At 50.4% G+C, this 27,817-nt stretch overlaps 1 protein-coding gene across 1 annotated transcript; it reads right to left on the minus strand.

The window, feature by feature from the left end:
- Positions 1–846: 846 nt before the first annotated feature.
- On the minus strand, positions 847–27,403 carry LOC129214494 (sodium- and chloride-dependent GABA transporter 1-like). The gene is made up of 14 exons (XM_054846205.1): positions 27,163–27,403; positions 20,842–20,973; positions 20,046–20,146; positions 17,415–17,524; positions 16,897–17,029; positions 15,557–15,691; positions 13,648–13,751; positions 13,217–13,341; positions 12,272–12,384; positions 6,668–6,799; positions 5,822–5,924; positions 5,313–5,413; positions 4,570–4,737; positions 847–1,925 (listed from the first exon to the last, which is right to left on the minus strand). Exons 1-14 carry the CDS (start codon positions 27,401–27,403, stop codon positions 1,821–1,823), a joined length of 1,803 nt encoding a protein of 600 aa, XP_054702180.1. The 3' UTR covers positions 847–1,820.
- Between the last annotated feature and the right edge of the window lie 414 nt (positions 27,404–27,817).

Here is a 27,817-nt window from a genome sequence, read left to right on the forward strand (position 1 = left end):
ACCCCAAAGGTGACCGACCTCAGCTTTAACCAGACCACTTCTTTCCTCTTTATGCTACTGATCCTCAGGCTGGGAGACCAGCAGAAGAGCGGGTTGGCACCATGCACTGGCTGGTCCCAGGGATGGGCAGCACGGGGCCAACCCGCATCATTTCACAGCTCCTGACGGAGTGCAGGGCAGTTGCACAAAGGCTCATCGCTCAGCTGCGCCTGCAGTGGGACCCCTGAGGGTCTTCAGCAGGTCACCTGCAAGACCAGACCCTTTGGTGGGAAGCGTGAGTAGGATGTTCCTTTTTCTGGACACTCATTTATGAATTTGTTGAGTCTGGGTGTGCAAATAGACCTGGCGATGCTGCCAGGGTGCCAAGGGAGGGGAAAGACTAATTTGCACTAAGTCACATGATGTGCACACATGTGTGATGGGTGCTCATCAAAGGCTCTGAGTGCACACGTATCTCTGCATGGGGTCACTGGGAGGCTGCCACAATCGGGAGCATCACTCTCACACCTGCACCTGGTTCTATGATGAGCCTCCTTTCTCAAGGCTTTATAACCAAGAATTAATGCTGCTGCTTAAACACTTCCCAGCCTTCTCCAAGGTATTATACACTCCTCCAGCATCATCTACAACAGCTCAGGGCCCCCTGTGATGTGCGTGCTGGGAGTTGGGATGTGCCAGCGCCAGTGGCTGACTGTACAGACACTTCCCAAGGGAAGTCAGCACTGGTTCACAGGGCTGGGTTTAAGCACGGTGGCTACGTCCTACCAGTTCCCTCAGGAGCTCCGGCCTTCCACCGGCTGGGATTTAGGTGTTGCCACTTCCAGAAAAAGGTATAAGCTAAACCACTCGTGGGCACTATGCTGCATCTTACTTCTTCCCACCCGGGGACACAGCCAGGGAGGGTATCTGGCTGCGGGGGAGATTTGCACCGTGCTGGAAAGTCTCCCCATCACACAGCAAACCTCTTGCCTCTGCACAAAGCTGATTGCGGCAGAGAATGGTCAGTGTAGGAGACTAGGACAGCCTCCAGCAAAGAGCCCTCCACTAACCCCCTTAACTGCATTTAGGGTCAGGAAGTGGCTACTGCACACAGCTGCAGAGGGCAGGATGCTCCAGGAGAACAAGGCTGCCTGCTCTGCTAGGCTCTGGCTCACAGTGCCAGCCCCGATGGATGCGGCAATAATGGCTGGAGACTGTGCAGGGCTGAAACACAGCACCTGTGAGCAGCACACATTGTCCTGATGCCCTTCTCTAATTTTGGGGTGATGTCCTACAGCTTCCAGCATCCTGGACTCCTCACTGGAATTCCTCGTTCTGCCACATCCCCTCCAGTTATGCATTTGCTAGTGTTGGTATATGCTAGATCATTTGACAAGAATCTGGGATTTGAACCTGGTGTCAGCTGCCTCTCTGGGGTGACAGCATGGCTGTGTGCTATGGGATGCTCTGTGGAGATTCACGTGGAAAGGCAGGAAGAAGAACAGGCGAGAAGTGGTCAGCGATCAGTCTAAGCTCTCTAGAAACATCATCTCTCATCAGGAGGAGGAAGACCTGGCCACTGGCCGCTCCTCCCTGAGAGCCTGGACTAGGATGTTGCAGGATGAAGATGGTCACCTCACAACATCCTGGTAGCAGCTTGTGCAGGGCCTTGGTAATTTGGGCCAGGAGGAAGAGACATGAGAGGGTTCCTGCACCAGGTCCTCTCTTCAACAAGTGAAAGCCACCACGGAGCCGGGGACAGCGAGCTGTGCTGGAGGAGCTCGAGGGACAACGTGGTGCGAGCAGCTACAGGGCAGGGCGAGGAGGTCCGGGCTCTCCTCCTAGACGGCAGCATCCGAGATCCTCCCATTCAAGGATGTCTTCGGCTGGAGGCCGTTGTTCTGAGCGTGGACCTCTGGCTTGGGCTGTGTCATCTGCTGCAAGCGCTGCCCGGGAGGGAAGGGAGAGAGCGTGTCAGCCGGGGGGCCGGAGGCGGCAGCGGTGGGGCAGCCAGGGCATGGCAGCGGCTGAGGGTTGGGACCCCTCGCCCCAAGCCTCAGAGGTGGCCCTAGTTACAGGGTGAGGGGACGGTGCATGTGGCAGGAATTACTCCTCTAGCACCATTCAGCAATCCGCTGAAAGCCTCTGCAAGTCACCTTTGCTTTGGTGCTGCACACAGCACAGCAGATCCTCCTTTTATCTGAAATACAGGGATCACCCTTGTAACACAGGCAAACTGTTACCAGGCAATACCAGCTGCAAATAGGACTGAGAGCTGCAATGTCACAGGCTTCCGCGCAGCCCTGTTTTCCCAGTTTCTGCAATTTTTCAGCTAGGGTTAATTATAAAGCAGTACTAACTAGCTACAGCAGGCTGTCAAGGTTATGGTCTGTGCGGCTGATGCAGAGCAGACCAGTCCACCTGCACAAACCTTTACACCAGCAGTGATTCCTGTCACCCTGAGCTAATCAAATGAAAACTGCAGAGCCAAATGAAGCAAGAACCCAGGAAAATATGGAGGGACAAGTTATTACTGGAGGCGTGTGGACTGAGCATCATGAGTGATGAAGAAGAATGAATCACTTTTGCCTGTCAGGGAGGGACTAATGCTGTAAGTTGCAGAAGAGAAGGCAGAGGAGGATTGAGCCTGACCCGAACAGACATCACTAAGTCAGGAAGAAGCTCTTTCCAGCAAAGGGGAACAAGCTCCTACTCTCCAATATTGCTGAAGTGGCTGTTGCTGGGTGAAGTCCTTGGAATGTTCACTGAGCTGCTTCTGCCATTCATGGTCTTTTTTCTTCCCCCTTCACATTCATGCTCAGTAGGATCAAAATGGCTTGTAATCTTTCCTGTCTGTCAAAACCACTTTATTCAGCATTGGCATCTAATTTCCCTCCAGCTCCAGCTCTATTACAAACTAATCCAGGATCTGTGTATGTAAGAGGCCAAAAATTCTCTCTGTCTCTCTGACATGAACACGCACACACACACACACACACTCACACAAGCCTACTTTCTTCCTGCTGCCATCTGCTGCTCACTCGTGGGTCTGTGAACAATGGGGAGGAGGTCTGGGTCTCCTGATGTCTGTGGGTGCTGTTAGAGGGAGAGCAGGAGAGAGAGGGTGCACACCATCCGCTCACGCTATTGACTGGTACTGCTGGTTTGCATGAGGTGCTGAGGGGATGGGTGGAAACATGCTCATGAGCTGCCCCTGGATGCCAGGACATGCTTTCACCATCCCTAGTGGAAACAGGATTGAGCCTAAGCAAAGGGTTGAACCCATATCTATATTTGCAGTCTTTCCTCTTCCGTCTTTTCCAGCTCATATTATGAGGGGGTAAGGAGCCCTCAAAACATCTGAGAAAGGACCTATTACTGGAGTTGCCGCTGGCCTTCAACACAAAATGGCAAGAACCTAAACTCGACCTCAGATGAGAGACCAGAGACTGAAAGGTGATCTGAAACACCAAACTCACCCAGTTTCCCCACCAGCGCCCATCCAAATGGAGAGCTGGGGGGGGGAAGGAAAGTTAAATTCACCTGCAACTTGACCTCAGGGGTAGAGAGCCTGAAGCTGACCTCAGTCCAGCAATTCCAGCCACAACATTTCTGAATTAAACATTACTCAAAATACAGTATCTGTGAAATAAACTCATGGATTTAGAAGGTGTCTGGTTGCTGTTGCAGCTGGGCTGGGAAAGCCATAAATCAGCACCCCTGTGGTGACTTCTTACATGTAGCTTGCGGCAGACAGCGTCGAGCCAGGGACTTTGTGCACAGTGCTCTCAAGACTGAATGTCAACACTGTAAATAAAATCTTAACAGCAATTACTACGTATGACAAACAGAGACTCATGATTCACTGCTGCATAAACCCCTGCTCAAATTACTTAAAAAAAAAAAATGTTTTAAACAAGATCAGAGTTGTGGATCCTGCATAAAAGTCTGCATTGCTTCTTAACCCCTCATTCACTGAGTGCCTTTTACAAAGCACATGACAAACTACTGCTGTGCGTGTTTGTCACTAGCAGGTCCTAGCCCTGAGATATTTCAAGCTTCACGCTTGGAGGATGCTGATCTCTCTGCTGAGACATTCCAGGTAACCATGCGCATAGCCGGGGACTGCTAGGAATTGGGATTTCTTCCCAATCTCTTCCAGGGCTCCACTTCCCTGCACCAAAGAGATATCCAGGGAAAGAGGGATCCCTTTTGTGATGGTGACAACACAAGGCTCAGTGAGGGACAACAGGCTGACCTAAGGAGAGACTACCTGAAGGCCTACCCACTTGGCCAGACGCAGTCACCCACATGCTGCCCGGGCAGTGCTCCTAGTCATTTAAACATGTTAATGCTCAGTTTTGCTAGTAAGTCTTCTCCAGCGATCCCATGTCGCTGAAGGCTGTTCTGTGCGCTGGGGCTGATTTGAGCCCTCCTGGAGGAGGGGGTGCACAGAGCTCCTGCAGCACCGACCTGAAGTACTCTGACAACTTTGTCAGAGCAGAGTCTGCTTGGTTCTCCTTAGATTTAGTTCAGTGAGGGGGTTACTCTAAGCAGAGAGCAGAGGAGGAATGGTGAAGATGTTCATACCTGCCGGAGAGTCCCCGTTGAGGTGAAGAAACAGTACAGCATGTATCCTGGAATCAGTACCATGGAGGACAGAGCCATTAGCCAACCAATGCCTTGTCCCCATGCAGGATAGATGTATTTTCCCAGTGTCAAAGGGGTCATTTCCACCACACTGAAGAAGAACACACCCTGGGAAAAGAGCACCAGCCATCGCAGGTAAAGGCCTGCAAAATCAGGGTCCATCCATCCATTCTTTCCTTCGCTATCCTCTTAGCTCCCAAGAGCTAAGATCTTCCTATCATTGGCCTTCTCATGCCATTCCCTGTACATCTGCTGGAAGTGCAGGAACCAGCAAAGGCTAAATTGCTCTGCAGTCAGCTGTACTACATTTGCTAATGTCTTTTGCTCTGACAAGCCTATCAGGGGCTGAGGCTGGAGCTGGAGTAGCTGAGAGTCTTCACCAGATCCAACAATAGCTTTTTAAAACAGTAAATTATTTGCTTATCTTTTGGCATCTCAGAAAGAAGAATGAAGAACTGATGGCATAATTTAGATTAAAATAATCATCTAGAGCTTTTCTTTTGGGTGATTTCCAGCAGGCAGAGTGAAAGAGGCTCCTTTATTACTTTACCCATCTCAGATCTGCCTGGAACCACATTGTACCAGACCTATACTGGGTTGAGAACGTAATGTCCCTTATAGCCCACCCAAACTAAGAGGTCCTTCTGGATCCGTTCCTGTAGATAAGATGCCTCTGTTCTTACCAGGCAGACAAGAGGAGTGAAGAAGGCCCAGCAAATCTTCCACCAGATGCAAGGTTTGTAGCCAATCATTTCTTCAATGTTCTTGTAAAATCTGTTCACACCTACAAGAAGAAATGAGCGTTGAAAAAAACATCCCCTCTCAGCACCATGGTCATCACCTCTTCTCATTACACAGCACAGGCCAGCCACAGCAAGAGGGTGATGATGGCATGAGAAGCATTATCTGGAGGGGATGGGGTATGGGGACACAAAAGCAGATTTGTGCTAGGAGCTTCCATGTTCCTCTTGAAGGATCAGAGGGCAGAACCCTAGGTATTTGCCAGTTTGTGCAGAGGTCTTTGTGGTGGCCTGGAGAAGTGAGATGACAGCCTCCCGCTCCTGATTTTCTGGAGTTATCAGCCTAAGTTATTTTCAGTTGCAAAGTTTTCATTGGCTTCACTGTGGGAGGCTTCTGAAATAACTCACAGTGCCCATAGAGAAAACAAAGGAACAAGGTCTTTTGCACTTACCGTAACACCAAGAAATTGAGATGGTCTCAAAGAAGACAAGAAAGAGAAGACACATGCCACTGGCTGAGTAGTAATCAAACAGCTTGAAGACATAAATGCCACCCTGAGGAGACAAAAACCAGGGTCAAGGATTTTAGTTATAGATTATGGTCGACAGTATCAGCCAGCTGCTTGGATTGCTACTGTTTGCATCTGCTGGCTTTAATGTTAATTTCCTTGGACAGTAGAGCCAGTGTTGCAATGTTTCCACTGGAGTCTGGCTCCCAGCAGCAAAACCGATGTGCTCTTGCAGACAATTAGCCAGCCTGTTCAGGCATGGCCAAGGGTGAGGAGAAAAGCAGGGATTCACTAGGATTTCTTACTTTTCTCTGTTTTAGATGGAGTCAGTTAATTTAGTCAGCTCTGCCCCTCCCAGGAGTTTTGCTGCCTTGTCTCCTCATGAACCTACAGTGCTCCACAAATGGTCTCCAGACCATTCAGCCCTGACCTCCACACATGTGAATCTTGGCTTCAGCCCCAGAGGTTCAGGGCCCCAACAGACCTGTCGTCTTTATGTTATCTTAACCCCTTGCACTAAGCATTCCCTTAGCCTGGGCCCTGTTGGCTTTACCTCTTACTGCAAATAGCAAAAAAGAACAAGCCAGACTGACAACAGGATGGTGGTAAAAATTACGGAGGCATCCTAAGTCACTTGAGATGTGGCAGTGATGAGCAAGCCCATTTATCCAGCATTAGGATGGCTCCTAGGGATTCTGTCACTTCTCCCAAAGCTTTCAGGGCTGCTGTGCCATGCCATAGTGACTTGAAAGGTGTCATGAATGGAGGTACAAGCACAGCTATCTGTACCTGGGTGATGTTGGAGAATCCAATAAGATAAGAGATGAAACAGACTACTGCAATGAAAACCTTCTTCCTGGCTCTCAGGAGATGAGGATACTCATCCATCAGGGCTGTAATGAACCCTTCCACGGTGCAGAACTATGGGAAAAGGTATACAACAAAGACAAATATATATAAGTATCTTAGCCTGACATCATCACCTCCAACATTTAACTCCACTATTGAGATCCTCATTGCTTTAAGTGCTCTCTGCAGACACTAGAAAAGAAGGAGGCACCTCTTCCCAAAGTTGGTCCAAACCATCTTCTGAAATTGCCTCTCTCCCTCCACAGAATATAGAGGGAGCTAAAAGTACCAGGGTTAAGTACCTAAAATTAGCTGACCCAAATCTCCACTTTCTATCTCCCATGGAAAGCCTCCTCTTTCTTCCCCCGTACTCTTGAGGGCCTCCCCGTCACTGCCCTGCTCCCCCACGCTGCCAGGCTCTGTCACAGCAATGCTGCTGGGACACGTGCAGGACCTTGCTTGCTCTTCCTTTCCCATGTGTGCTCTTCTCAGCCTATTGCAACAGCGCCTGTGCTGTTCAACGATCTAAAGCACTCATTAAGGAGCTGTGTTAGCCACTGCCCGGTCTCACATGCGTGTGTATAACAAAAACATCTCTGCCTACTCCATCCTTCATTTTATTTAACTTTTTCAAGCACAGTACCTTAAGTGCATGCAGTACATTCTTTTAATCCTCACAGCACACAGTCTTTCTAGAGCTGAAAACACCTGGCTGGCTTGTGCAGTGCTATACCAGGCACAGTATATTAATGCTGTCCACACCATAACACATAAAGAAGTCCCCATGAGTGTTCCCTTCAAATCAGTTTTCCTACTAGTTCTGTCCTGTGGCATGAGGACAGTTGGACTGTATATATGAGAAATGCATCCTTTCCTCCTATTTCTAGCTAAATTGTGAGATTCACTTTTATATCTTACTTGTAGAAACCACTGCTAACATTGAGCTCTCAGAGAGCACATCATGCCTCTAGCAAAAATACTGGAAAGTTTATGAGGGCAGCAAGCTCTTAGTTTCCCTGGTCACCCTCAGTAAACGTACAAGCCAGTGCAATGAAAATGAAAAAGGTTTCATTGCTCTTGGATGTCAGGGACCTCCCTGTCCCTGGGACAGCGCTCCAGAAAGTGCTGGCATTTTCAGATTCAGCTTTGAACAGGGCGACAAGAAGAAAGAAGACCTAAAGCGGAGGTAGAGGTAGAGGTACATAGACTAAAATGAGCAGCAGAGGGCTGGAAGATGTATGGAAGAAGAGCAGGGAGCCTGAGCCGTGCCTATAGCTGGGCAGAGATGGCAGAAGAGCTGGCACGCCACTGGCTGCTGGGGCTGGCTTCCACCTGGGCACAGAGCGAGGCAAAGGGCCCCGGGCCACATACCCGCACGGTGCAGTGCGGAAAGCCCGTATTCCCAGAGCGCCAAAGCTCAACTGCTTCAATCTGAAATTTTAATGAGCTAAGCCTTTTATGTTGGACACAAGTGCTATTAAAGCATCTTTTGCTGTTCGGTCATGGGTTAAGCTGCCTTTATACTCATTGACAGCGAGCTTTTCACCCCATCCCACCCAGCTCGTTGTCTGGAAGAGTCAGGACTGAGCTGGCACCACAGTGTGAAGAGCAGGAGTGACAAAAAAAAACCCCCACTATCGAAAGCTATTCCTTCCACGTGGCTGCATGGCCGGGCGCTGCCGGAGCCATGGGCAGGGCCAGGCGGTCTGGCACCAGGCAAGGCAGAGAGGAAACAGGGTTCAGAGGGGGAACAGGGGTGGTTGGGTGCAGAGGGTGGGTGTGAGGTGGTGTCCAGCAGAGAAGCAGCAAAGGAAAAGATGTCTCAGACAAAGGGAGGGAGTAAAAGTGACAGCGCTTTGGTGCAGGAAGAGGGATGAAAGTCAGGGAAAGCACATAGGGAAATACAGGGAGATGGATGATGGGGGACAGGGCTACAAAGTGAGTTGAAATCTTTTTTGCCTCCTATCAAAATTAAGCTGGTGTGTAATGGATGAGGTGGGTAACCCAATAGCGGTACGCTGCTTTTGTTTTTCCATAAACCAGGCAATGGCCTTCATGCCATTTACTGAAAATTGCCTCATGCCAGCCTCAGGCTCACCTTTCCAGCCCTGGGGACTGTGGCTCCCTGGCTGGCCTGGGGTCCACATTTCCCAGCCTGCATACCCAAACTTAGATGCTTGCCCGAGGTAAGCAGGCACCTGAGTCAAAGCATGCTGCTTTCAGGCACGATGAGGATCTGGTCATTGTCATGACTCCCCGTCTCACCCTTGCCCTATGTGTGCACTTGTGCATGCGGATGCACACACACACCCAAACACACACGCATGTGCATGCACGCTTCAGTCTGCTTTCCAAAAAGTTTCATTTTTCTTACCAACTGTCTCCAGCCACAACTTTTAGCACATATTCTGTTCTTCCTCATGCCTCGCCCTGTGATATGGTTTCTCTCCTAAAGATTTTATTTCCATCCACTTTTGTCTCTTGCTCTTTTTCTCCGTCAGGGGCTTAATCTTTACACAAGCTGCTGGGTCCAACAGTCTGAGCTTGGGAGTCAATGTAGGTGGCACCTCAGCCTGAATGAAAGCCTGTCTCCCACTCTCTCCCAGCGTCAGGAGCTTGCTATCCCCTCCTCCGCCACTCAGAGCACCCTGACCAAGACCCACGGGCCTGCGGGGAGTTCGACCACAGCTGCCAGATGTGCAGCAGAGAGCGGCAAGAGTGGATCTTGCTGCTCACAGCTGGAATTCCTCATGAATAACCTGTGAGAGGCAGCCTCATGTGGGACAGACGTGGGCTTGCAGTCACAAGGCTCGCTAGCTCCCTTGGGGAGAAAGCGCCTGACCTGGAAACTGATAGGTTAAAAGAAAGCATTAGCATATTATGCAAGAGGGTCTAGACGCAAGAGAGCTGAAGCCCCTGTGGATCAGAGGCAGAGTAAACATTAAGGCACACGAGCGGCAAGTGGGGGCACAGGAGGGAGGCGTGTGTCTACCAATATAGGTCATTCGTCCCGTTCCAGTAGCTGCAGACGAGATGAGCACCCCGGCACAAAGCGGCAGATGTAGCTGTGCTGCGTCTGCAGGAGCCTGACTGTTGAAGCGCATGGACGGGGTGGACCCACTCCCACCATCGTTAAGGGGCTGGGGCTTGTTGCTGCGTTGCAAACGCAGATCTCAGCCCTACCTTGCTTTGCTAGCCGAGTTCCTGAGCATCTCCGCTGCGCCTACAGCCCCGTGCCCAGCTGGTGACAAGGGGCAGCCCCAGCCCAGCAGCCCTGGGGGTGCAGGGTGCGAGAAATGCCCTATGGCCCTGCTGTGCCTCACGGACAGGACTGCTGACCCAAATGAAAAATGGCTGCTCCCCATCTGCAAGTACCACAAACGATATTTAATCAGCACATAGCAAAACCATCTTTTTTTTTTTTTTTTTTTTAACTGGATGCTTCAAAATGCACGTGCAATTGCAGCCGTTGTTGCAGCATGTGTTATTTGCTTTATACACAAAAGCGTCCATGCTGTTAATGGTGTGTTTGATTGAATCAGAGCGCCAGTATGCAGACGGAAAGCTTATTCACGTGTATTTATCTGTGCTTTTTTACAATCTTTTTTTCCTTTTGATGCTTCATTCCCCGCCCCTTCCTCCTCCTCCTCCAGGCAATGATAGCCCCCCACAGACTGCCTGCCCTCTGAGAGTAGCTGTCAGAAGGAACTTGGAGAATTTCAAGTGGTATTTCAGAAGCAAATGCAGCAAATAAATTCCACACAATGCTTAGAGGGCTTATTGTCATGTCTCGAACTATTTACCAGTGCTGAGTGAATAATCCATGGAGAGTAATTTTTTTTTTTCTGTAAATGTAGCTTCTTTTGGAACATTTAGTCATTATTTGAAATTATTTGCCAAATAACATCTGTGCTAATGCAGACATGAGCTTTATGATGTGTTCATGGGAGTGTGCCATAATTGAAAACCAGATTTGGTTGATTAGATTTTCCTGGAAACCAGGTATGACACTTCAGGAATAGGTCTGAGTCTGATTATGAACTAGACCTGCGTTTATGAATGCTACCTGTAATCCAAGAGAGCATTCATTTTTTTTACCAGTGGTTTGCACTGCAAGGAAAGAGCACACAGGCACAGGGGAGGATGTGACAGACCAAGAACAGGCTTTTGAAGGAGCCTTTGGGTTTGATGCACTCAAAAAGGAGACACGCAGCAATTCATTGCTTCACTGGGTAGCTACTTTTATGCTGAATTATCAGGAAAAAAGTATCACCGCTTGTAAAAATACAGAGACCATGATCTTTTTTTTTTGTTTTGTGAGGGCTCTGAGGGGGGCAGGGTTAGAGACCTTTTGCCACATCCAGCTGCTTCCCCCTCAAATACCTTGCAAGACTTATCTAAATGCAAAGCAGTCAGGGTACCCAGGCACCAGCCTTTCCCAAGGCATGGCTCCTTCCTTCCTTCTGCCAGGATCTACCCCTGCTTACCTACAAACCAGACCAGGGTGCTTCTGCTCTGATCGGGGCCACTTTCATTATCAACAACAATGCTGAAACACTGCATCAAACCACCATTCCCACACCATGGCAGAGCCCTAATTCAAATGCCGCATCACTGCTTTTCTCAGCGCAACCTGTCCATACTGTGTCGGAGTGCTGTGGTCTGGCTGGAGACCGGTACCTTGTGCAAAGATGCTACTCCCAGCTCCTGGGACGAGAGAAGATGGAGACTTTCTACCCTAACCTATGAAGTAAGCCAAAGGAATGACATTTTCTTGTCAGTGCCTCACAGTAAATGCAGTTTGGTCAGGGTGCTCCATGACACAGTAAGGAAAGCCAAAGCATCCAGAATGAGCTTCTCACAAAATACCAAGAGAGCTGGGATGACCACATACTATTATCACACAGACACAAAATGGAACAGTTAGTACTTATTTCCCTTATTTCACATATTTTTTATATGTGTGTGTGTGTAAAATCGCATCTTACAAGAACAAAGCAGTTGTTATTTGAAAGAAATCTTTTTCCTTTTTCCCTTGCCCCAAAGTATTTTGGCAGGGATAGTTTCCCACTAGCTCTACTTAGAGCCTGTGAGCTCATCTGCCAGGGTCACCCGGCAAGGTGGGGACGTGCTGTGCCCACGCAGCAGCACCGGCACTCCACTAGGGCCAAAAATTGATCTGAACAGAGAAAAGCTTTCCAAAGATCCTCTCCTCCCACAGGGAAGTGGTGATCATCTGATAAGGCTGACTGGTTCTGCTGGGCTGCTGGAAGCTGGTCATTGCTCTTATTTTTAATTGGTAGCAGGACAAGGACTGGTGCGATGGGTAGTGGTCAGATACCGTCACGCTCGCAGTCTATGCCCACCTGAGGGAAGAGTGCGGAGGCAATGGCCACGGGAGCCCTTCGTTCATGCAGCTGCATTTCACCATTAAGAGTAAGAAAAGGCCCTGCTCAGCACTGTCCCAAGGTGCAGAAGGGGACACCACCATCATAGCTGAAGATACTTTCATATTTATCCCACTCTGTGCCTGGGTCATCTCACCTGACTATCCAGACCCAACATCATCAGCATGGAGAAGAAGAGGATCGACCAGAGCGGGGACAGGGGCAGCTGTGTGACGACCTGCGGGTAGGCGAGGAAAGCCAGTCCAGGCCCTGCAGTAATGAAAAGAGGGACGAGCCCATGTTTATGAAGCGTTTGATGGGAGGTCTGAGCTAAGGGCAACAGCTGAACAGAGAGACAATGATCACAGTCAAGAATTGCAGGTATTTAATGTAGGAACTAGAAAAACCTGAGTCTTCGCCTGTGACACACCAGCCTGGAGGGGTGCACAGGGGTAGGATAGGGAGGCAGGAATGACCAGAGAAACGCTTTACCTTTTCTCTTTCTGCAAGCAAGAAAGTCATCAGATTACTGCTAACAAATGAAGCTGGAGCACTTTGCTAGAAAAATAAACTGATATTCAGAGCTGGTTATAACTTTCCTGATGTCTTTTTTTTTTCCCATCACAAAATGCTGTTTCTTGAGATAAAGACTTTCTCTGGGAAGACAGCAATTTCAAAATATGTCTTTGTGCAAAAAGACACAATCCCATCTTGGTTAAAAATTATTCTGAGATTACAATTTCAAAATTTCACAAGGAAAAGGGAATCCAAATTTTAATCATGTCTACTGAAAACATAGGCAGTATCTATTCTCCATAGGAAGGTTTCAGAAAGCAAATGGCCTAAGTATCTCACTGCAGCAAAAGCACATAAAACTTCAGCACTAAAAGAAGGTGAACGTTAAAAGCAGATGGAGATGCCCTTTGCAGCCAAAGTGTGATGAACTTCAGCCACAGGTGCCTGAGACCCGTCCTGGTGGGAGAACGTGCAAAGAGGGTTGCACACTTGGGTCCCGGTGAGGAAAGGCCTGGGAGCATCCCATGCTCACTGACAAATTGCTCTCAAAGGTTGCTGTTACATTTGAACCTGGGTTTCTGCTTACCTGAGGATGCCAGCTCTGAGATAGACTTCTTTGTGATGTGCGACATGAAGCCAACAATAGAGAAAATAACAAATCCGGCAAATATGCTTGTGGTGGAGTTTATACAGCAGACAATAATGGAGTCTCTGGAAGAGAAAAAGAAAGAAAAGAAACCACCTGCAGGTCCCTTACCAAGAGGCCAGGAGCAAAGGGTGGGGTAAACAAAAGACCAAGCCCTGCCAAGAGCAGCTCCTGTGCCTTGGCGAGGCAGCACGGGTGACGTGTTAAATGTCCTCAGGAGGGAAGCCCCACTACGATGATCGCAGCGGGCAGCCTAAGCTGCATGTTGCCAGCGAGGGGACATCAGAGATCAGGCACCCCAGACTCACCGTGACCCCCACCTCACCCGTGAGCACTCCTCGCCACGCAGGAGGATGAAAAAACCAACAGACCTGTAGACGTTGTTGTGGAAAGTGTTGTAGCTCCCCAGAGCGATCAGGGACCCCAGCCCCAGGCCATAAGAGAAGAAGATCTGTGTGGCTGCGTCCATCCAGACCTGCGGAGAAGGAGCCGGGAGAGGAGTGCAGCGGGAGGGACTCCATGCTGGAGGGGTGTCTCCTGCAGCAGCTCCATGCCAGGCTGGCGAGGGGGCTGGATGCCAACCACAGGGCTATAGATGGCCATACAGCCCACTGGGGTGGTCAGGACCTGAGGGCACCCTGTCACTTAGGGCCACAGGTGCCTGCAATGCTGGCTGCTGACCTAAGCTCCAAGGAAATGTTTGAGCCAGCAGCTGGAAAAGTTACAGGAGCCACCTTGAAACCTGTAGCTGTGTGACTGCCAACCAGGCTGAAAACATCTGAAGAACAGTCTTTTTTCCGTGCCTTTCTGAACACCTATCTCTAGGGCGAGGTAGGGCTCAGAGATAGTGGTGCAGGTGTAGAGGAGAGTAACAGAGACGGCTGGTGCAGCCCCATTTTGCCTGCCGGGTGGTGATGCTGTGCATTTGTGTTGCCCAAGACGTGGCTGCAGGATGCTGCTTCCTGGACCCGCTGCACATCCCAGAGCTACGTGGGGTCAGCAGGGCCCCTGGGATCTTGAACACAGGGCACTGCCAGGGATCCTTTAACACAGGACACTGCCTCTCCTGCTTGCAATGTCAGGAAGAAGCCTGCTAGGGAGCAATGGCTCCCTGAGGAGGAGGAGGAGCAGAGGTTCCTATGTGGTAAGTGCATCAAGAGTGCAGCCTGGCCCAGCACCAGAGGCACATCCCCAGCCCTCCAAAACCTGTGTCTCGAGGCCACTTCCATGGATGGATGGGGATGGAGGAAGGATCATGCATCCTTTTTTCTGAACCGTGTCCCTCAGCCCCTGGTGCAGGTCAGAAAGGACTCAAGCATTGTCTGAATTGGTGTGTGTGTGTGTGTGCTTGCTTTCTCACAGCTGCCCCCCCAAGGAGTGCTGCTCCCCTCAGAGACCCATGTCCCATGCTCACCGCCTCCATTCTTCTTCCACTAGCATGTCTTTGATTTTCCAACATGGAGTTTCTTGTGCAAAAACTGCATAGGACAGCTTGCAAAGCTGGTCCAAGTGCTTTAAGGTCTTAAAGCCTAGAAGGCATGAGAAAAGGGGGGCAATTGTTGGTTTCTTAATTGCATAACATCTAAACAACTCCTCTGGTCTTGAGAGCCCTGTTTCCAGCATTAGAGCCAATGCAGCTGGCAGTACAGTTTCAGTGAGTGTCCTGCGAGAGGGATCATTGGGACTCCTCAGAAAATGATGGGTGTCCAGCTGTCCCCGCTCACATGTGACTGGTGACTCTGGAGCCACAGGAGCATCACTGCTGCAAAAAGGCACGGTCTGTGTCACCTGAAAAGCTTTGCCTTTGCAAGTCTCTGTGCTCCTCCTGGGTTCCCTCTGTGCTTCCACTGACCAAGGCAACGTTAATGGCCACCACTTGTCATTTAAGCATTTCCAAAAATTGCTGCTGTGTGTACTGTTGTGCTTGTGCTGCTTCCAAGGCCCCCATGCAAGCGCCACCACATCATCCCTTCTCTGGAACCATCAGATCAAGACCAAATGACCAGCCCTGGGATTGGCAGTGAAATGAGGCACTCCCAGCCTGGAGGGGAGTTTCCTTCACTGGGGTGATTTCTGCCCTTCTGCAGAGCTGCTGCACAGATTTCCACCCACGAAGGGCTTGCCCTTCAGCTTTGTCTCAGCCTGTGAGGGTCCTGATTGCTTGAACAGGGAACTAGTCAAGGGGGTTTATTAATAATTAAAATATTCGAGGAAAGTGCCTGTGAAAGACTGATGCAGAGACAACTGGGAGGTAAGAGCTTTCCTCACTGGGCTACAAACCTCAGAGTCAGAGAGCTTTCTGAAGTCAGGTGTGAGGTAGAAGAGGATCCCCTCCTTGGCTCCCGGCAGCGTCACTCCACGGAAGAAGAGGATGAAAAGCATGAAGTAGGGGTAGGTGGCCGAGAAATACACCACCTGTGAAAGACACCACGGGAGAGAAGCCATCAGCCCACCAGTGCCAAGGAGCTTTCCTGCCTGTGGTGGCATTGCGTCCAGCATGTCCCCCTGCGAGGGGGACGGGCTCCCCGTGCACAGCCGCTTTCGGCAGCATTTCTTTGTGTTTTCTGTCTCCCGTTCCTGTGCTAGTAATGTTTCTGGCTGTTTGAGGTTTCTCCCTGTCAATGACACGCAAGGACGCACTAATCGCAAAAGTAGCACGCTAAACTCTGGATGAATTGCCCAAAGTCAAGGGAATTGCACAGGGATAAATTTAGTCCACAGAAGTAATCCCTTTAAGTCATCACATCCTTATTTTGCAGAGCTAAAGCTGGTGTTTCTCTACTCCAATGCATCAGGCAACCTGAGTTGTCTTGATTCCACTGCTTTCTTCTCGGCACTGTTTCAGGGACTTGCGGGTACGTGCCATCCCTCGTTGCAGGGCCCGTACCTGCAGTCGCCGGGGCTTTGCTGCGGCCGCATAGCTACGACCCGTTTGAGAGCCACCGGGGAAGTTAACAGCTTAGGTGACCTATGCCTGAAGCGCTTCTTTCTGATCTCTCCTCTAGATTATTTCTTTCATAATATTGTCCCGCTGCACCACACTGTGCTCTAAATAACACATCTCGGTACCTCAGTATCGCTGTTTCACTAAACTAAGCAATTACCTTTCTGCTGTGCTAGCCTGAAATGCGACACAGTGAATAACAACATGCTTCTGATCTGAAGGTCTCCCACCAATACCTAAAGGGCAGCAGGAAAAATTTTCAAAGGAGGTGGTGAGGTTTTTTCCCCACCAGCAATATTTTAAGAAATCATGATTTTCAAAAGGGGGAGCCCAGGAGAGGCCCTGCTCTCTTAAAGGGCTGCCCTGATGTGGGAAATGCAAGTAATCTTTGCAAATCTCTTCCCAAAGAGACTGAGTGCTCAGACCCAGGACTTTACAGGGAAGAGCTATTCTCTACGCTTAGAATGAAAATTACCATAAACACAGTAGCAATTTTTACAACCGTGAAAGGTAAATGTCAGGAATTTAATAGCATCTACCGCGATTCTGCCTCGAAACACCATAACCTTAGTTATAGGCACTCAAACAAAATTGAGTCTGGAGGACATTTTGATGGTGAAGACCCGAGCTCAGCAATGAGAGGCAGCACCGAAACACCCAGTTCCTCGCACCGTACCTTGCCCGTCCACTCCACGCCCTTCCAGATGGAGAAGTAGACCAGCAACCAGGCCAGGGCCAGTGTGCCGGCCAGGGGCCAGCGGACAGTGCCGGGCTCCCCCAGGCCCCCGGACATCTGATGCATGTTCCTCCTGGGGGTGGGAGAGGTTGCGTTAAGGGGAAGTCCAACCCTTGGGGGCAGAAGGAACAGAGATCCCAAGAGGTGGCTGGATGGTGAAGGGCCAGGTGCAGACAAGCATGAGAGCCTCCAAACCCCAAAGGGACCTGCGGCTCATCGTGATGGGATAAAGGAAGGAGAAAAGAGTTGGAGAGACTGTTATCCTGTCTGTCCCTCTGACCTGCAGCTGCACAGCGCACCCCATGCCCGTGCCCACCCCGGCCGACGGCGGGCTCTGACGCCCTCCTGCCAAGGCTGTCCGAGGAAAGGTGCCGGTGGGCACGGCCGCAGCCCTGGCGAGCAGGCACAATGGCCGCGGCGAGGGGGAGAAACCTGGTGTAGGCAGGCTGTGGACGTACTCCCAGAACTCGGTGACGGCGCTGGTGAGGTTGGTGGTGTCGCTCAGGGAGTAGTTGGAGAAGCAGCGGTCGGTGTTCCAGGCGTTCCCACAGCTCTGCCACGGCAGGTCCTGCGCCGGCACAAGGACAGTGGGGATATCGTTAATGTGACAACTCCCAAGAGCAGTGATGAGAAGCAAAATTTGGCCTTCTTTCAAATTGAAGCCCCTTTTTTTTTTTTTGCACAGAGGATGGGCAGCTCCTCTGGATGGGCAGAAACCTTGCAGCCAAAAGCACAAAACAATTTTCTGAAATAATGATAAACTGTGACATGGATTTTCCAGGAAACAATATCACGACGTGATTAGGGCAATACTGTAGCTTAATAAAATGCTAGCAATTCCCCAGATATAAAGCCATTTCCAATTAACTGTTGGTAATTAATAGCTACTAATTAAAATAGCTACTGGGGGATATTGTGTTTATAATCATTATAGCTTTTGGCTAGCTTCACTCAACAAGTGGTTGGAATTTACTGCACAAAGAATAAACAATGATTTGATTCTTATCTCTCATTTAGACCAAGCTTCAATGCTTGAAAAACAATAAGCCCAGGAGTAAATTTAAAACGTAGTAGCAATTTCATACTGTCCCCTGCCCTGATTATAATCAGCACAAAGGGATTCCTGGGAGATGTTTACACCGTAGGTAGCAGTGTGACGGCAGCACACCTCTGCAGATATAATACGATCAGCTCTGGCGCTGCAAGTGATGAAAGCGCAGCGTCAGGGGCTGTGTGAGCACGCAGGGCAACTCACCCATGCCATGTAGCACCACGGCCGAGGCAGCCCAACAAGAGCAGCTCAGATATGTCTCCCGAGTGCAATCTCATTTCCCGAGTGCAGTGCATGCAGATAAATGCAGAACGACTATTCTGGATGGTTTCCCTCTGCAGATAAGACCTCAGGCTCCAGCTCAACAAAGCTTTAAGATGTTTGTATCCATTCCTACTCATCCACGAAGACAGACCCCTTTAGAAATATTATCTGTGTTTTGAGTGCTTCGTGGCATCAGTGCCTTTAAGTGCAGCCTTCACACACACCCCCCATCTAGATCAGTTCACTCCAGCAGATGATACCTCCTAACGCGCACGCTGGCTTGGCAGAAGAAAGGCTATGGGGGGGGCAGATGGGGACACCCCAGGGGACACCCGAGCTGTTTGCACCCACCCAGTGATTTCATTGTGGTCTTGCTAATTGCACTGAAGCAAATGCAATGGCTCAAGCGGCGCCCGCACAGCAGCCGTTCAACCAAGCGGTTTGCACATCAGAGATGCCGCACAGCTCTTATAAGGAGGGGCAGGCAGGGGGACCGTTTGTTGCTGCTCCAGTTCCTCTGAATTTCAGAGGACAGAAACTGCAGAAGGCAAGCTGGGCTCCTATTCAGGTTCAAAACACTCCTAGTCAAATTTAGGAGGGACAGGGGACAAGCATCAGACTAGCTAATTTATTTGCACCTTGGGTCATTTTGGGAATCTTGAATTATCTCTGGTAAAAGAAAAGGCTTTGAGCCAAACACCTGGAGCTGCCTGTGTGGCTACGAGCCCTGTCACCAGTCAGGTCTGTGACACCTGAATGTACCAAAGCCTCATCCTTAAGATGCATCCTGCCCAGGGTGTAATTGGGATGGGTTCCTTTGGGGGAGACTTTTGTTTGTTTGGGAATCCCCCAAGGATGCACCTAATCATCCATGACCAACAATTTTGTTCTGGACCCCCGAGGTTTGTTCTGGACCCCAGTGGGTATTGATGGTAGAAACACAGCTGGGAATGCCAAACATAACATTTTAGCAAAAGTCTTGATAGGTACTTGAAATTTTTGATGAAACAAGAAGTGAAACTGGATATACAGCATTTATCACAGCATTTCAGGGTTATATCTAAATGAAATGAAAAAAGATCCCATTTGAACCACCGGGTTAATGTCTTCAAGGCTGCAGGTTGCTCAGAAAGTAAAGTTAATGGAGCTCTTCCTAGCTGCTGGGCCGAAATAAATGATTCGGCTACCAAGAAGTTAATATGGGGTGTGATTCTTACCTTGTACGGTAGAAGACCCGGCTATGGGAGCGGAACCCACTACAAACCACGATGCCAAAGCACATGCTAAGGGACAGTCACTTCTAAATGCTTTCTGAATCTTTTTCCCCAACAGAAAAAATCCCTGGGATTTCATTTATCTGGAGAAGCGTAAATGAGGACTAATTAAGGTCAGGCCTAAGTCCTGGGTAATAAGCACATGTGACAAAACCAGTTGTGGAAATGTGTGGCTCTTAGATTCACACAGCTTTAGAAATACAAGAGACACAAGGTGAGTTTTACAGACTGACGTGAGTGGGGAACAGTTCCCAGAGAGGAGATGGGACCATCCCCCTCAGAGGACAAGCATCAGTACCCATCACCACTACACAGCTGCCTCCAGGGCTGATGAACCTCTTCAGGAAGGGTCCAGCAGGCTGCTGACAAAGGCTCTTTGCACAAATTACAAGCAGCTAGTGCGTGTTTTGTGGTGTAAACAACTCAACCCCCATAAAGCAGGGAGTAAGGACCCAGAACACAGCCAGTGCCATGTTGTAGACATGTCTACAGTGACTCACTGCGGTGAAAGAGTTGAAGAGATAGTAGAGAGCCCAGGCAATGATGACAATGTAGTAGATGTTCAGCCAGAAGGAGAGAACCACCGCTGCCAGTCCCACTCCTGTGAACGAAGGCAGAGAGCAGCATCAGTCCTGGTCTCTGGTACCCAACTGAGCTCATGGGCACCACAGCAAGTTTTGTGGCAGAGCCAGAAAAAGCGGATCAGCTCATCAACGCAGCACGTGTTACAGTTACAGTGTGAGCTGGTCAGCAAGGGAGGCTCGTTCCCCACATCTCCCACCCACCCATTTCCACTGGTTGAGCAGTGCTACCTTTCGGTATGTTACAGGTACTTTAGGGACAGAGGTCCATGAAAACAGGATCCCGTCACTTCCCTGGCAGAATCACTCTGTCTCACATCCAAGGCATTTCTAAATCATCACTGGTTTCCAGAATGCAGTTACTCCGGACACAGCGACAAGTTCACGTCCCCCATCTACAGCTTTCCCATGCAATTAAAGTAAGCCTACCCAGGGAGGCTTGGGGAAGTTCTTCTGCAACCAGACCCCCTCCATCTTAGTCCCTGCTGCTCATTAAGGGCCTTGTCACCACACAAGACTGCTTGAACAGAGCAGTGACGTTAGTGACTGCAGACATCAGGGTCAAGGACAGCTTGATAAAGACAGGGGAAAAATCCCCCTCACCTGCCACCCCATCCCAGTCCCCATGGATTTGCTGATTTGCTCCCCAAACCATTAAAGGGGTTTTTTTTCTGTAGCTATGTGCCATCACCTTCACAAACTTACAGTACAGTACCTTTAAACATGGGTGCTAATTTCCAGACTCCCAGTCCACCGACAGAGGTATACTGGCCCAGAGCGGTTTCCAGGAGGAAGAGAGGAATCCCAGCAAACACCAGAGTCAGGAAATAGGGGATGAGGAAGGCCCCTGAAAGGAGGAGTGATGTTATCAGATGGCTCCCCCTTTTACTGAGAAGTAAATGCCTCCAGCTGTGGTTTCTCACTCCACAGCACCTGTATGATGAAGAGCAGACTTGCTTGGAGGTGACAGTTTGCAACTGGAGTTGGTGTGTTTAGTAGGTCTCCCTCTGAGATCACCACTGACTTCCCCTTATCTGTTCCTATCGCTGCGGATATATACGTATCGTATATACGTATGCAGTGGCATCACTAGCTATGGGATGCCAGTCTCACTTAGTTGTTAGAATTTTAGGCAATGCTAAGCCCAATCCAACAATGAACCCAGAAGCCCGGACACTGACCTTTGGTAACTTGTTGATGTTGTCTGTCTTACCTGCAGCAGTTCCCGATTCTTCACCTTGAGGGAAGAGAGCACAGGAATATCTAGCACTGGCCACTACTTTCTTTGTTTATAGCTATTTCAGTCTTTCAGGAAAACTGTAGCTAAGACTGTATTTGTTTTTGTAACAGCTCTATACATCTCCCCACCCTTCCTCTAGGTTTTACCCTTAAAATTACTGGTGAAAACATTATTCCTCTCTATGAACCCTATGGGAATCATCTCATCACTAGAAGTGATGTACTGCAGCCATTCAGCAGAGATATTACTTGCACCCCATTATAAGAAGAGCAAATACAATAGGAGAGCCTTGCCATGTGATCTGAAGGCTGTACATGTTCAGGTCATCTGATTTCTAGGACGTGGGACAAAGCACATTTTCCAGCTTCCTCATGCATGTGCTGGAGCATGCCATCATTCCTGAGGATGACAAACTCTTACAGAAGATGATGACTGGGTAGAAAGAAGGGACCAGCAAGTTGAGTGAGGTGATTCTCCCCCTCTACTCTGCTCTCACAAGACCCCACCTGCAATACTGTGTCTGGCTCTGGGGTCTCCAGTATAAGAAAGACATGGACCCACTGGAGTGAGTCCAGAGGAGGGCCATGAAGATCATCAGAGGGCTGGAGCACCTCTCCTGCAAAGACAGGCTGAGAGAGTTGGGGTTGTTCGGCCTGGAGAAGAGAAGACTCTGGGGAGACCTTATAGCAGCCTTCCAGTACCTAGAGGGGGCTAGAAGAAAGCTGGAGAGGGACTGTTTATCAGGGAGTGTAGTGATAGGACAAGGGGCTTTAAGCTGAAGGAGGGTAGATTTAGATTAGATATAAGGAAGAAGTTCTTCCCTATGAGGGTGGTGAGGCACTGGAACAGGTTGCCCGGAGAGGTTGTAGATGCCTCCTCCCCGGACGTGTTCAAGGCCAGGTTGGATGGGTTTTGGGCAACGTGGGCTAGTGGAGTGACGTGGTTCAGCCCCAGCCGGGTGCCACGCGCCGCTCGCTCCCCCCTCCCCCGGCGGGCTGGGGAGGAGAACGGAAAAACAACGGCAAAGCCCCATGGGTTGGGGTAAGGGCAGGTTACTGGGACAGCAAGGGAGAGGGGAACAATCAACAACAGCGCTGGTAACAGATATTCACAGTGGGTGACAACAGAGAACAATTTACCGATCCCACCGACCGGACGCTCAGCCCGTCCCGGAGCCACACCGAACCCGCCCCTGCCCGCCCAGCCCCCTTTTATGGTGAGCGTGACGTCACGTGGTATGGAATAGCCCCCGGCCAGCTCGGCTCACCTGTCCTGGCTCCTGGTGAAATTAACTCTGTCCTCGCCAGAACCAGGACATGGAGGGTGTCCCTGCCCATGGCAGGGGGGTTGGAAGTAGATGATCTTTAAGGTCCCTTCCAACCCAAACCATTCTGTGATTCTATGACACTCAGTTTGCTCAGAAGCAGCTGGCCGTGTGCGGGATGGCACTGGTTTCTGCACTAGCCGGAGGGCTGAGCTGTCACTCCGAGTCTTCTTCTCCACAGACTAGTGGAAAAGCAAATATGGAGCCAACGAGCAAAGTCACTCTGGAGAGCTGCAGCCCAGCTTGCACCTGGCAGAGCCAGGCTCCAGCAGCTGCTCTCCAAGGGCAGGGAAGCAGCAAGGCACAGCCAGGGATGCTGGCTCCGGGGACACCCAGCTGGGGATGCCTGCCTGCCAAGTGGGGAGCTGAGCCCAGCTGGGAGAGGCAGGCGCCAGCACCCGGCGTGGGAGTCTGTGGGAGGCAGCGTGCAAGAGGAGCTGGCAGCGGGTGACAGGGAGAAAACACGCTCCGGGCCAGCAGCTCGATGACCGTGAGCCTGAACAGCAAGTTGGCGTTGAAGCACAGGCTCTCAGCTTCACCAGCAGCCTGGCGTGGAGGAGCGAACAGCTTTGAGCATCGCAGCGGGAGGAGCACTGCCCGCTCGGCATCCTCCCCTGCACTCTCGCTAGCCGCCACAGCCTGCAAGGCTGGGACAGGTCCAGCCCCCCAGGAGCCCTGCAGGAAGCCAGGGCCCGCTCCGGGGACACGGACGCTGCCTCGCTACTGTTTTGCCTCATTGTAGAGTTTGGAGACTGAGCTTATCAGCAGTCACAGTGCCTGGCTCGCTTCTGTGCAAGCAGCTAACGAAATTTGGCCACAGCCCTGATGATCCTGTATTTTTCATCTACAGCACGCCAGGAAGGTTTGTAGGTGAAAGATTTTATTAGGCTATTGAGAAAAAAAGCAGACAAACTTTTGGACCCAGGTCATTTATCCTGGCTTGACAAAAATCCTCTAGAACAGGGGAAAAGCTACAAGCCAGCCTGCAGCCTTGAAGTGAGAGCTGTTGGCAATGACATTGCCGCTCTGGAGGGTCAGGTCCTTGAGCAGGCATGGGTAACATCCCCAGGTGCTGTACAGCCACAGGTGAAATCAGTTTGGAAATTTGTACCTAAAATTTGCATGCCTGTGCCTACATCCTTGGCACAGAGAGAAAGAGGTAGTCTTTAATCTCTGGCCCTGGATGGGCTGCTGAAAGGTCTGGTTCATTTCCTGGGCCTGCTACGAATGATTGTGTATGACCTTGGGAGAATACAAACCTGTCTCCATAGTCCATGGGTCAAAGGGGTGACAGCGCTGGTCCTGCCCTGCCTGCTCAGGGCACCAGCCCTTGGCGGGAGGGAAGGACTCCCCAGCGCCTGGCACCCTCTGTGCAGCCCCAAGTCTGCCTGCAGTCTCCAGCTCCTAATGCCGTACAGCAAGGAATAATAATTAATCCTTAAAACGGCAAACACTGCCCACGAATAAAAAGTTGAGCATTACAAGCTGTTACATGCCGTTGCTTGGAGTCTTAATGTGTAAATGAGAAATGCATGATGCTTATTTCAAGATATGTTCTTCTCTCAAGTTATTCAAGCTCAGGATCTCACAGACAATTTTTAGCACCTACTGAGCCACATTTAGAGTCAGTTTAGAGTCCGGTAGAATCCTGTTGACATCAGAAAGACTGCATGAGGTTAGAAATCAGTGTAGAGGCTGGAGCATTAGTCATAGCTGGGCACATTCAGCTGGGTGCAGAGCCAGCAGGGAGCCCAGGAATCACTTTGGGTAAAGCCTGCTCCCTGCAGTGGATGGGCCTTGCACCGGGCTGCCGTACCCTGGCTGAATATCCCCTAATTATGTGCCCGATTACAATGCCGAGCAAATCGGCCGTGAGCTGATACAATGTGACAGCGGTAAGTGAGACGACAATATTTCCATTCAGTTCAATTTGCCTGTGCGTAATGGAAGCAGCCCACACGACCGTGCTCCGAGCAGCGCACATGCAGGACGCTAAAATTAGAGTCCCACCCACAGTCTGCTCTGCTCCGGAGGCACCTCCGTCGGGCAGAGCCAAGACGGTGCCCACCCGATCGCGAATCAGATGCCGTACGACCCTTCCTCGCCGCTCCGCATCGGCTCTCAGTGACGCTTTCGTGCGTCAGCTCTCCCGCCTGTCTCCGGCATCAGCAGCCTCCACTCGCTGCTCATTATTGCCGGCTGCAGGAACAGTCGTGCCTGTGAACAGCCAGACCGGGTAGGGGTGAGAGGAATGAGCGATACAGGCTGCCACAAACGGCACGAACTGGCAGGAGAAGCGGGGCGTTTGAGAGGAGGCGGGCACCAATTCCTGCGTTTCATCTGTCCGGCATTTTTGCTCGCAGCTCTCTGATCCCGCTGCGTCGTGCAGCTGCCGGGGCAGAGATCACCCTGTGTGCCATCGCTAATGCTAATAATAGTGCTCTGCACCTCCACAGCACCCTCTGTCCCAGGATCTCAGCTGACTTTATAAATAGGATTGATTTTAGCTTCAAAACACCTCTCATCTAATTATAAATATCATCATCCCCACCTTTATGTGTGAGGAGACAGAGCCACGAGCAGTGCGGATCCGGTGTGTTTGAGATGACGCAGCAATCACAGGGCAGAGACTGGGCTAAAAACCAGCGCTGGGATTTAGCCACTGGGCTAATGTTGTATGAGGAGGGCTAGCGCAGTCAGGTGCCAGAGTGTGGCTGGATAAAAATGTCAGACCTGCATCGTGGCTCCGGCAATGGTGGCACAGGCTCCCCTAGGAAGACCTGTCTGATTCCCATAAACCTCACCTGACTCAGCCGCACACTCGTGCCTCTGTGCAAAATAACATACTTCATTAGAAATCTTCTTGTCGAAATGGATAACTGTCTGGTCTTCCGCTGGGACTTGCTGCACGTGCTTCAGAGAAAGGGCCAAGTTACCCACTAAATGCCGTGGAGCTACACGGACAGACCGCTGCAGGGAGCTAGACCCTTCTCCTCTTTCCCAGGGTGGGAGGAGAAGAGCATCCTGCACCTACAGCATGGACAGCAGAAATGGGCTGGCGATGTGAGGAGAAGTCATGAGAGCCAAAGACAAAGCGGGTTTTGAAAAGGGAATTCGAGGCAAAAGGAAAAGAAAAAAGCTGTGGAGAAGAAGTGTGACAAGAGACCCTCAGAGCAGCGTATTCACTGGGGACAGGGACTCTGGGCAGTGAAGAGCTAAGAGGGAAGCAAAGAACAACATAGGAGGACTAGCAGGTGATACTAAAAATATATATACAGCCTTAAAAGTGAGGTGAAGGGGTTTGGACTTGTGTGGGAACTCTGAAAAATGGTTGAAGGAGGTGAGCAACACTTCAGGGTGGAGGGAAGGTTATTTTAATAACAGGCACAAACAATGCGAGAGCTGGGCATGGGGTGGGGGGAGAAGAAGGAACCTCTGCTCTACTGACACCAAAGAAGCCCATACTCCCCTCCACAGCAGCATCTCCCTGCCAAGGCTGAAAGAAATAGCACCATTTTAGAGGGGAGCTGAGGCACAAGAGCACGTTTTCTGACTTGATCCAAGACATGCAGAAAGTCTGTAGCTGGACAGGGAGCTGATCTCCCAGATCTCTTGATTTCTAGCCCAGCACTGTTTCCCCATCTGCCTGCCCTTCTCTAGCCTTGCAATGGTTTGGCAAAGTCTCAGTTGAGGATAGGTAAGGAAAGGATGTGGGGCAATAATAAAAAGAACAAAAAAAATCTGGTGTTAGCTGTCCGCAGAGGAGGGCACTGCTACCAGCTGCATCGGTTGCCGTAAGTCTTTCGCCAGCTGCCGCCTTCTCTCGTGGCCTCTGTTCTCCAAACATTAAGATGGAGATGATAACTGTGACCCTTTTCACAGCACTGTAGTAAGTCAAAGCTCATTTCCTTCTATAGACGATGACACTCACGCGTGCCTGTGTACATGCACACGTATGCATGCTTGTATATATGTCTACACAGCCCTGCTATGGTCCATGCAAAGCTTCTAATCAAAACTCCTCAGACATGTGATCCAAACTGAGATGCAAAACTGTTACCCCTTGAGAATACACTAGACTGAGGAGAAACCCACCTTTAGCAGGCATAAAGTGATTTCCCTGGGAATGCCCCAGCATCCAGCTGTGCACCTATATACCTATGTACATAGCCCTCCTTGTAAATAAATGAGGTCCCAGACACTCTCTGCTGTAGCCCTGCAAATTTGGACTGCAGAAGCTTGACAAAACTCAAACTTCTTGTTATATTTCTTTGGGCTACTTCTTCCCAACCTGCACTTGCTGGTAAAGCCCACAGACTATGGGAACTAGTCTCCTGACAGCTTAGTAACTCACATCATGAGGGAGAGGTCTCAGCCAGGGGACCAGCGGCTTGCCTGGACCCACACCAAACCGAAGCCCGTTCAGGGGACAAGGCTCAGGGATGAGCACAGGTGCTGATCATTTCTCTCACCTCCTCCGTTCTTGCCGCAGAGATACGGGAAGCGCCAGACGTTGCCCAGCCCAATAGCATAGCCCACGCAGGACAGCAAGAAGTCAAATCTCCCCTTCCAGGATCCTCTGTCTGGGATTTCCTTCTTCTTCTTCTTGGTGCTCATGGCCTCGGGGGAGATGGGCTCTGACTCCTCCAGGGCTGCCTGCTTCACTTCGGAGGGAGAGCTCAGCTCCACAGAGGTATTGTCCATCTTGCCCATCGTGGCTCAGACGTGCGGCCGCTCTTGCTCAGGGGCTGGAGGAGCAGGAAGGGCAGCCTCCACCTTGGCTGAGCACGGATGAAATGGGAAGCTCTGGGCAAAGCTCCTGGTGAGAAAGTAGAGAAAGAAGGTATGCTGTGTTAGTAGTAGTGGGCTTAGGGGACGGCCTTGCTGGGTCTGAGGTGGACTCACTGCATAGACTGGTGCACATCTGGGCAGCCTATCCATGCCTCCCTGCTTCCCTGAGAGAGGAAAAGAAGGGTCATTTTGCCTTGCTCCACAGCCACCCTTCTGAGGAGCCATGGTCACGCAGACTGCTAACAACAGGCTCAGACTTGGTTGTTACCAGCACATACCAAACCCCTCAACTCTCATCTTATCTCCTCTTCATCCCAACACCTGCTCTGCAAGAAA

The sequence above is a fragment of the Grus americana genome, chromosome 1 (assembly GCF_028858705.1).
Source record: "Grus americana isolate bGruAme1 chromosome 1, bGruAme1.mat, whole genome shotgun sequence".
Classification (NCBI taxonomy): domain Eukaryota; kingdom Metazoa; phylum Chordata; class Aves; order Gruiformes; family Gruidae; genus Grus; species Grus americana.

Coding starts and splice junctions, on each gene's coding strand:
- LOC129214494 (XM_054846205.1), bottom strand. CDS start 27,403: ATGGGCAAGATGGACAATACCTCTGTGGAGCTGAGCTCTCCCTCCGAA. Junction 5,925..6,667: donor GATTCTCCAACATCACCCAG/GTACAGATAGCT, acceptor TTGTCTCCTCAG/GGTGGCATTTATGTCTTCAA. Junction 4,738..5,312: donor TCACTCCTCTTGTCTGCCTG/GTAAGAACAGAG, acceptor CTCTTTTCCCAG/GGTGTGTTCTTCTTCAGTGT.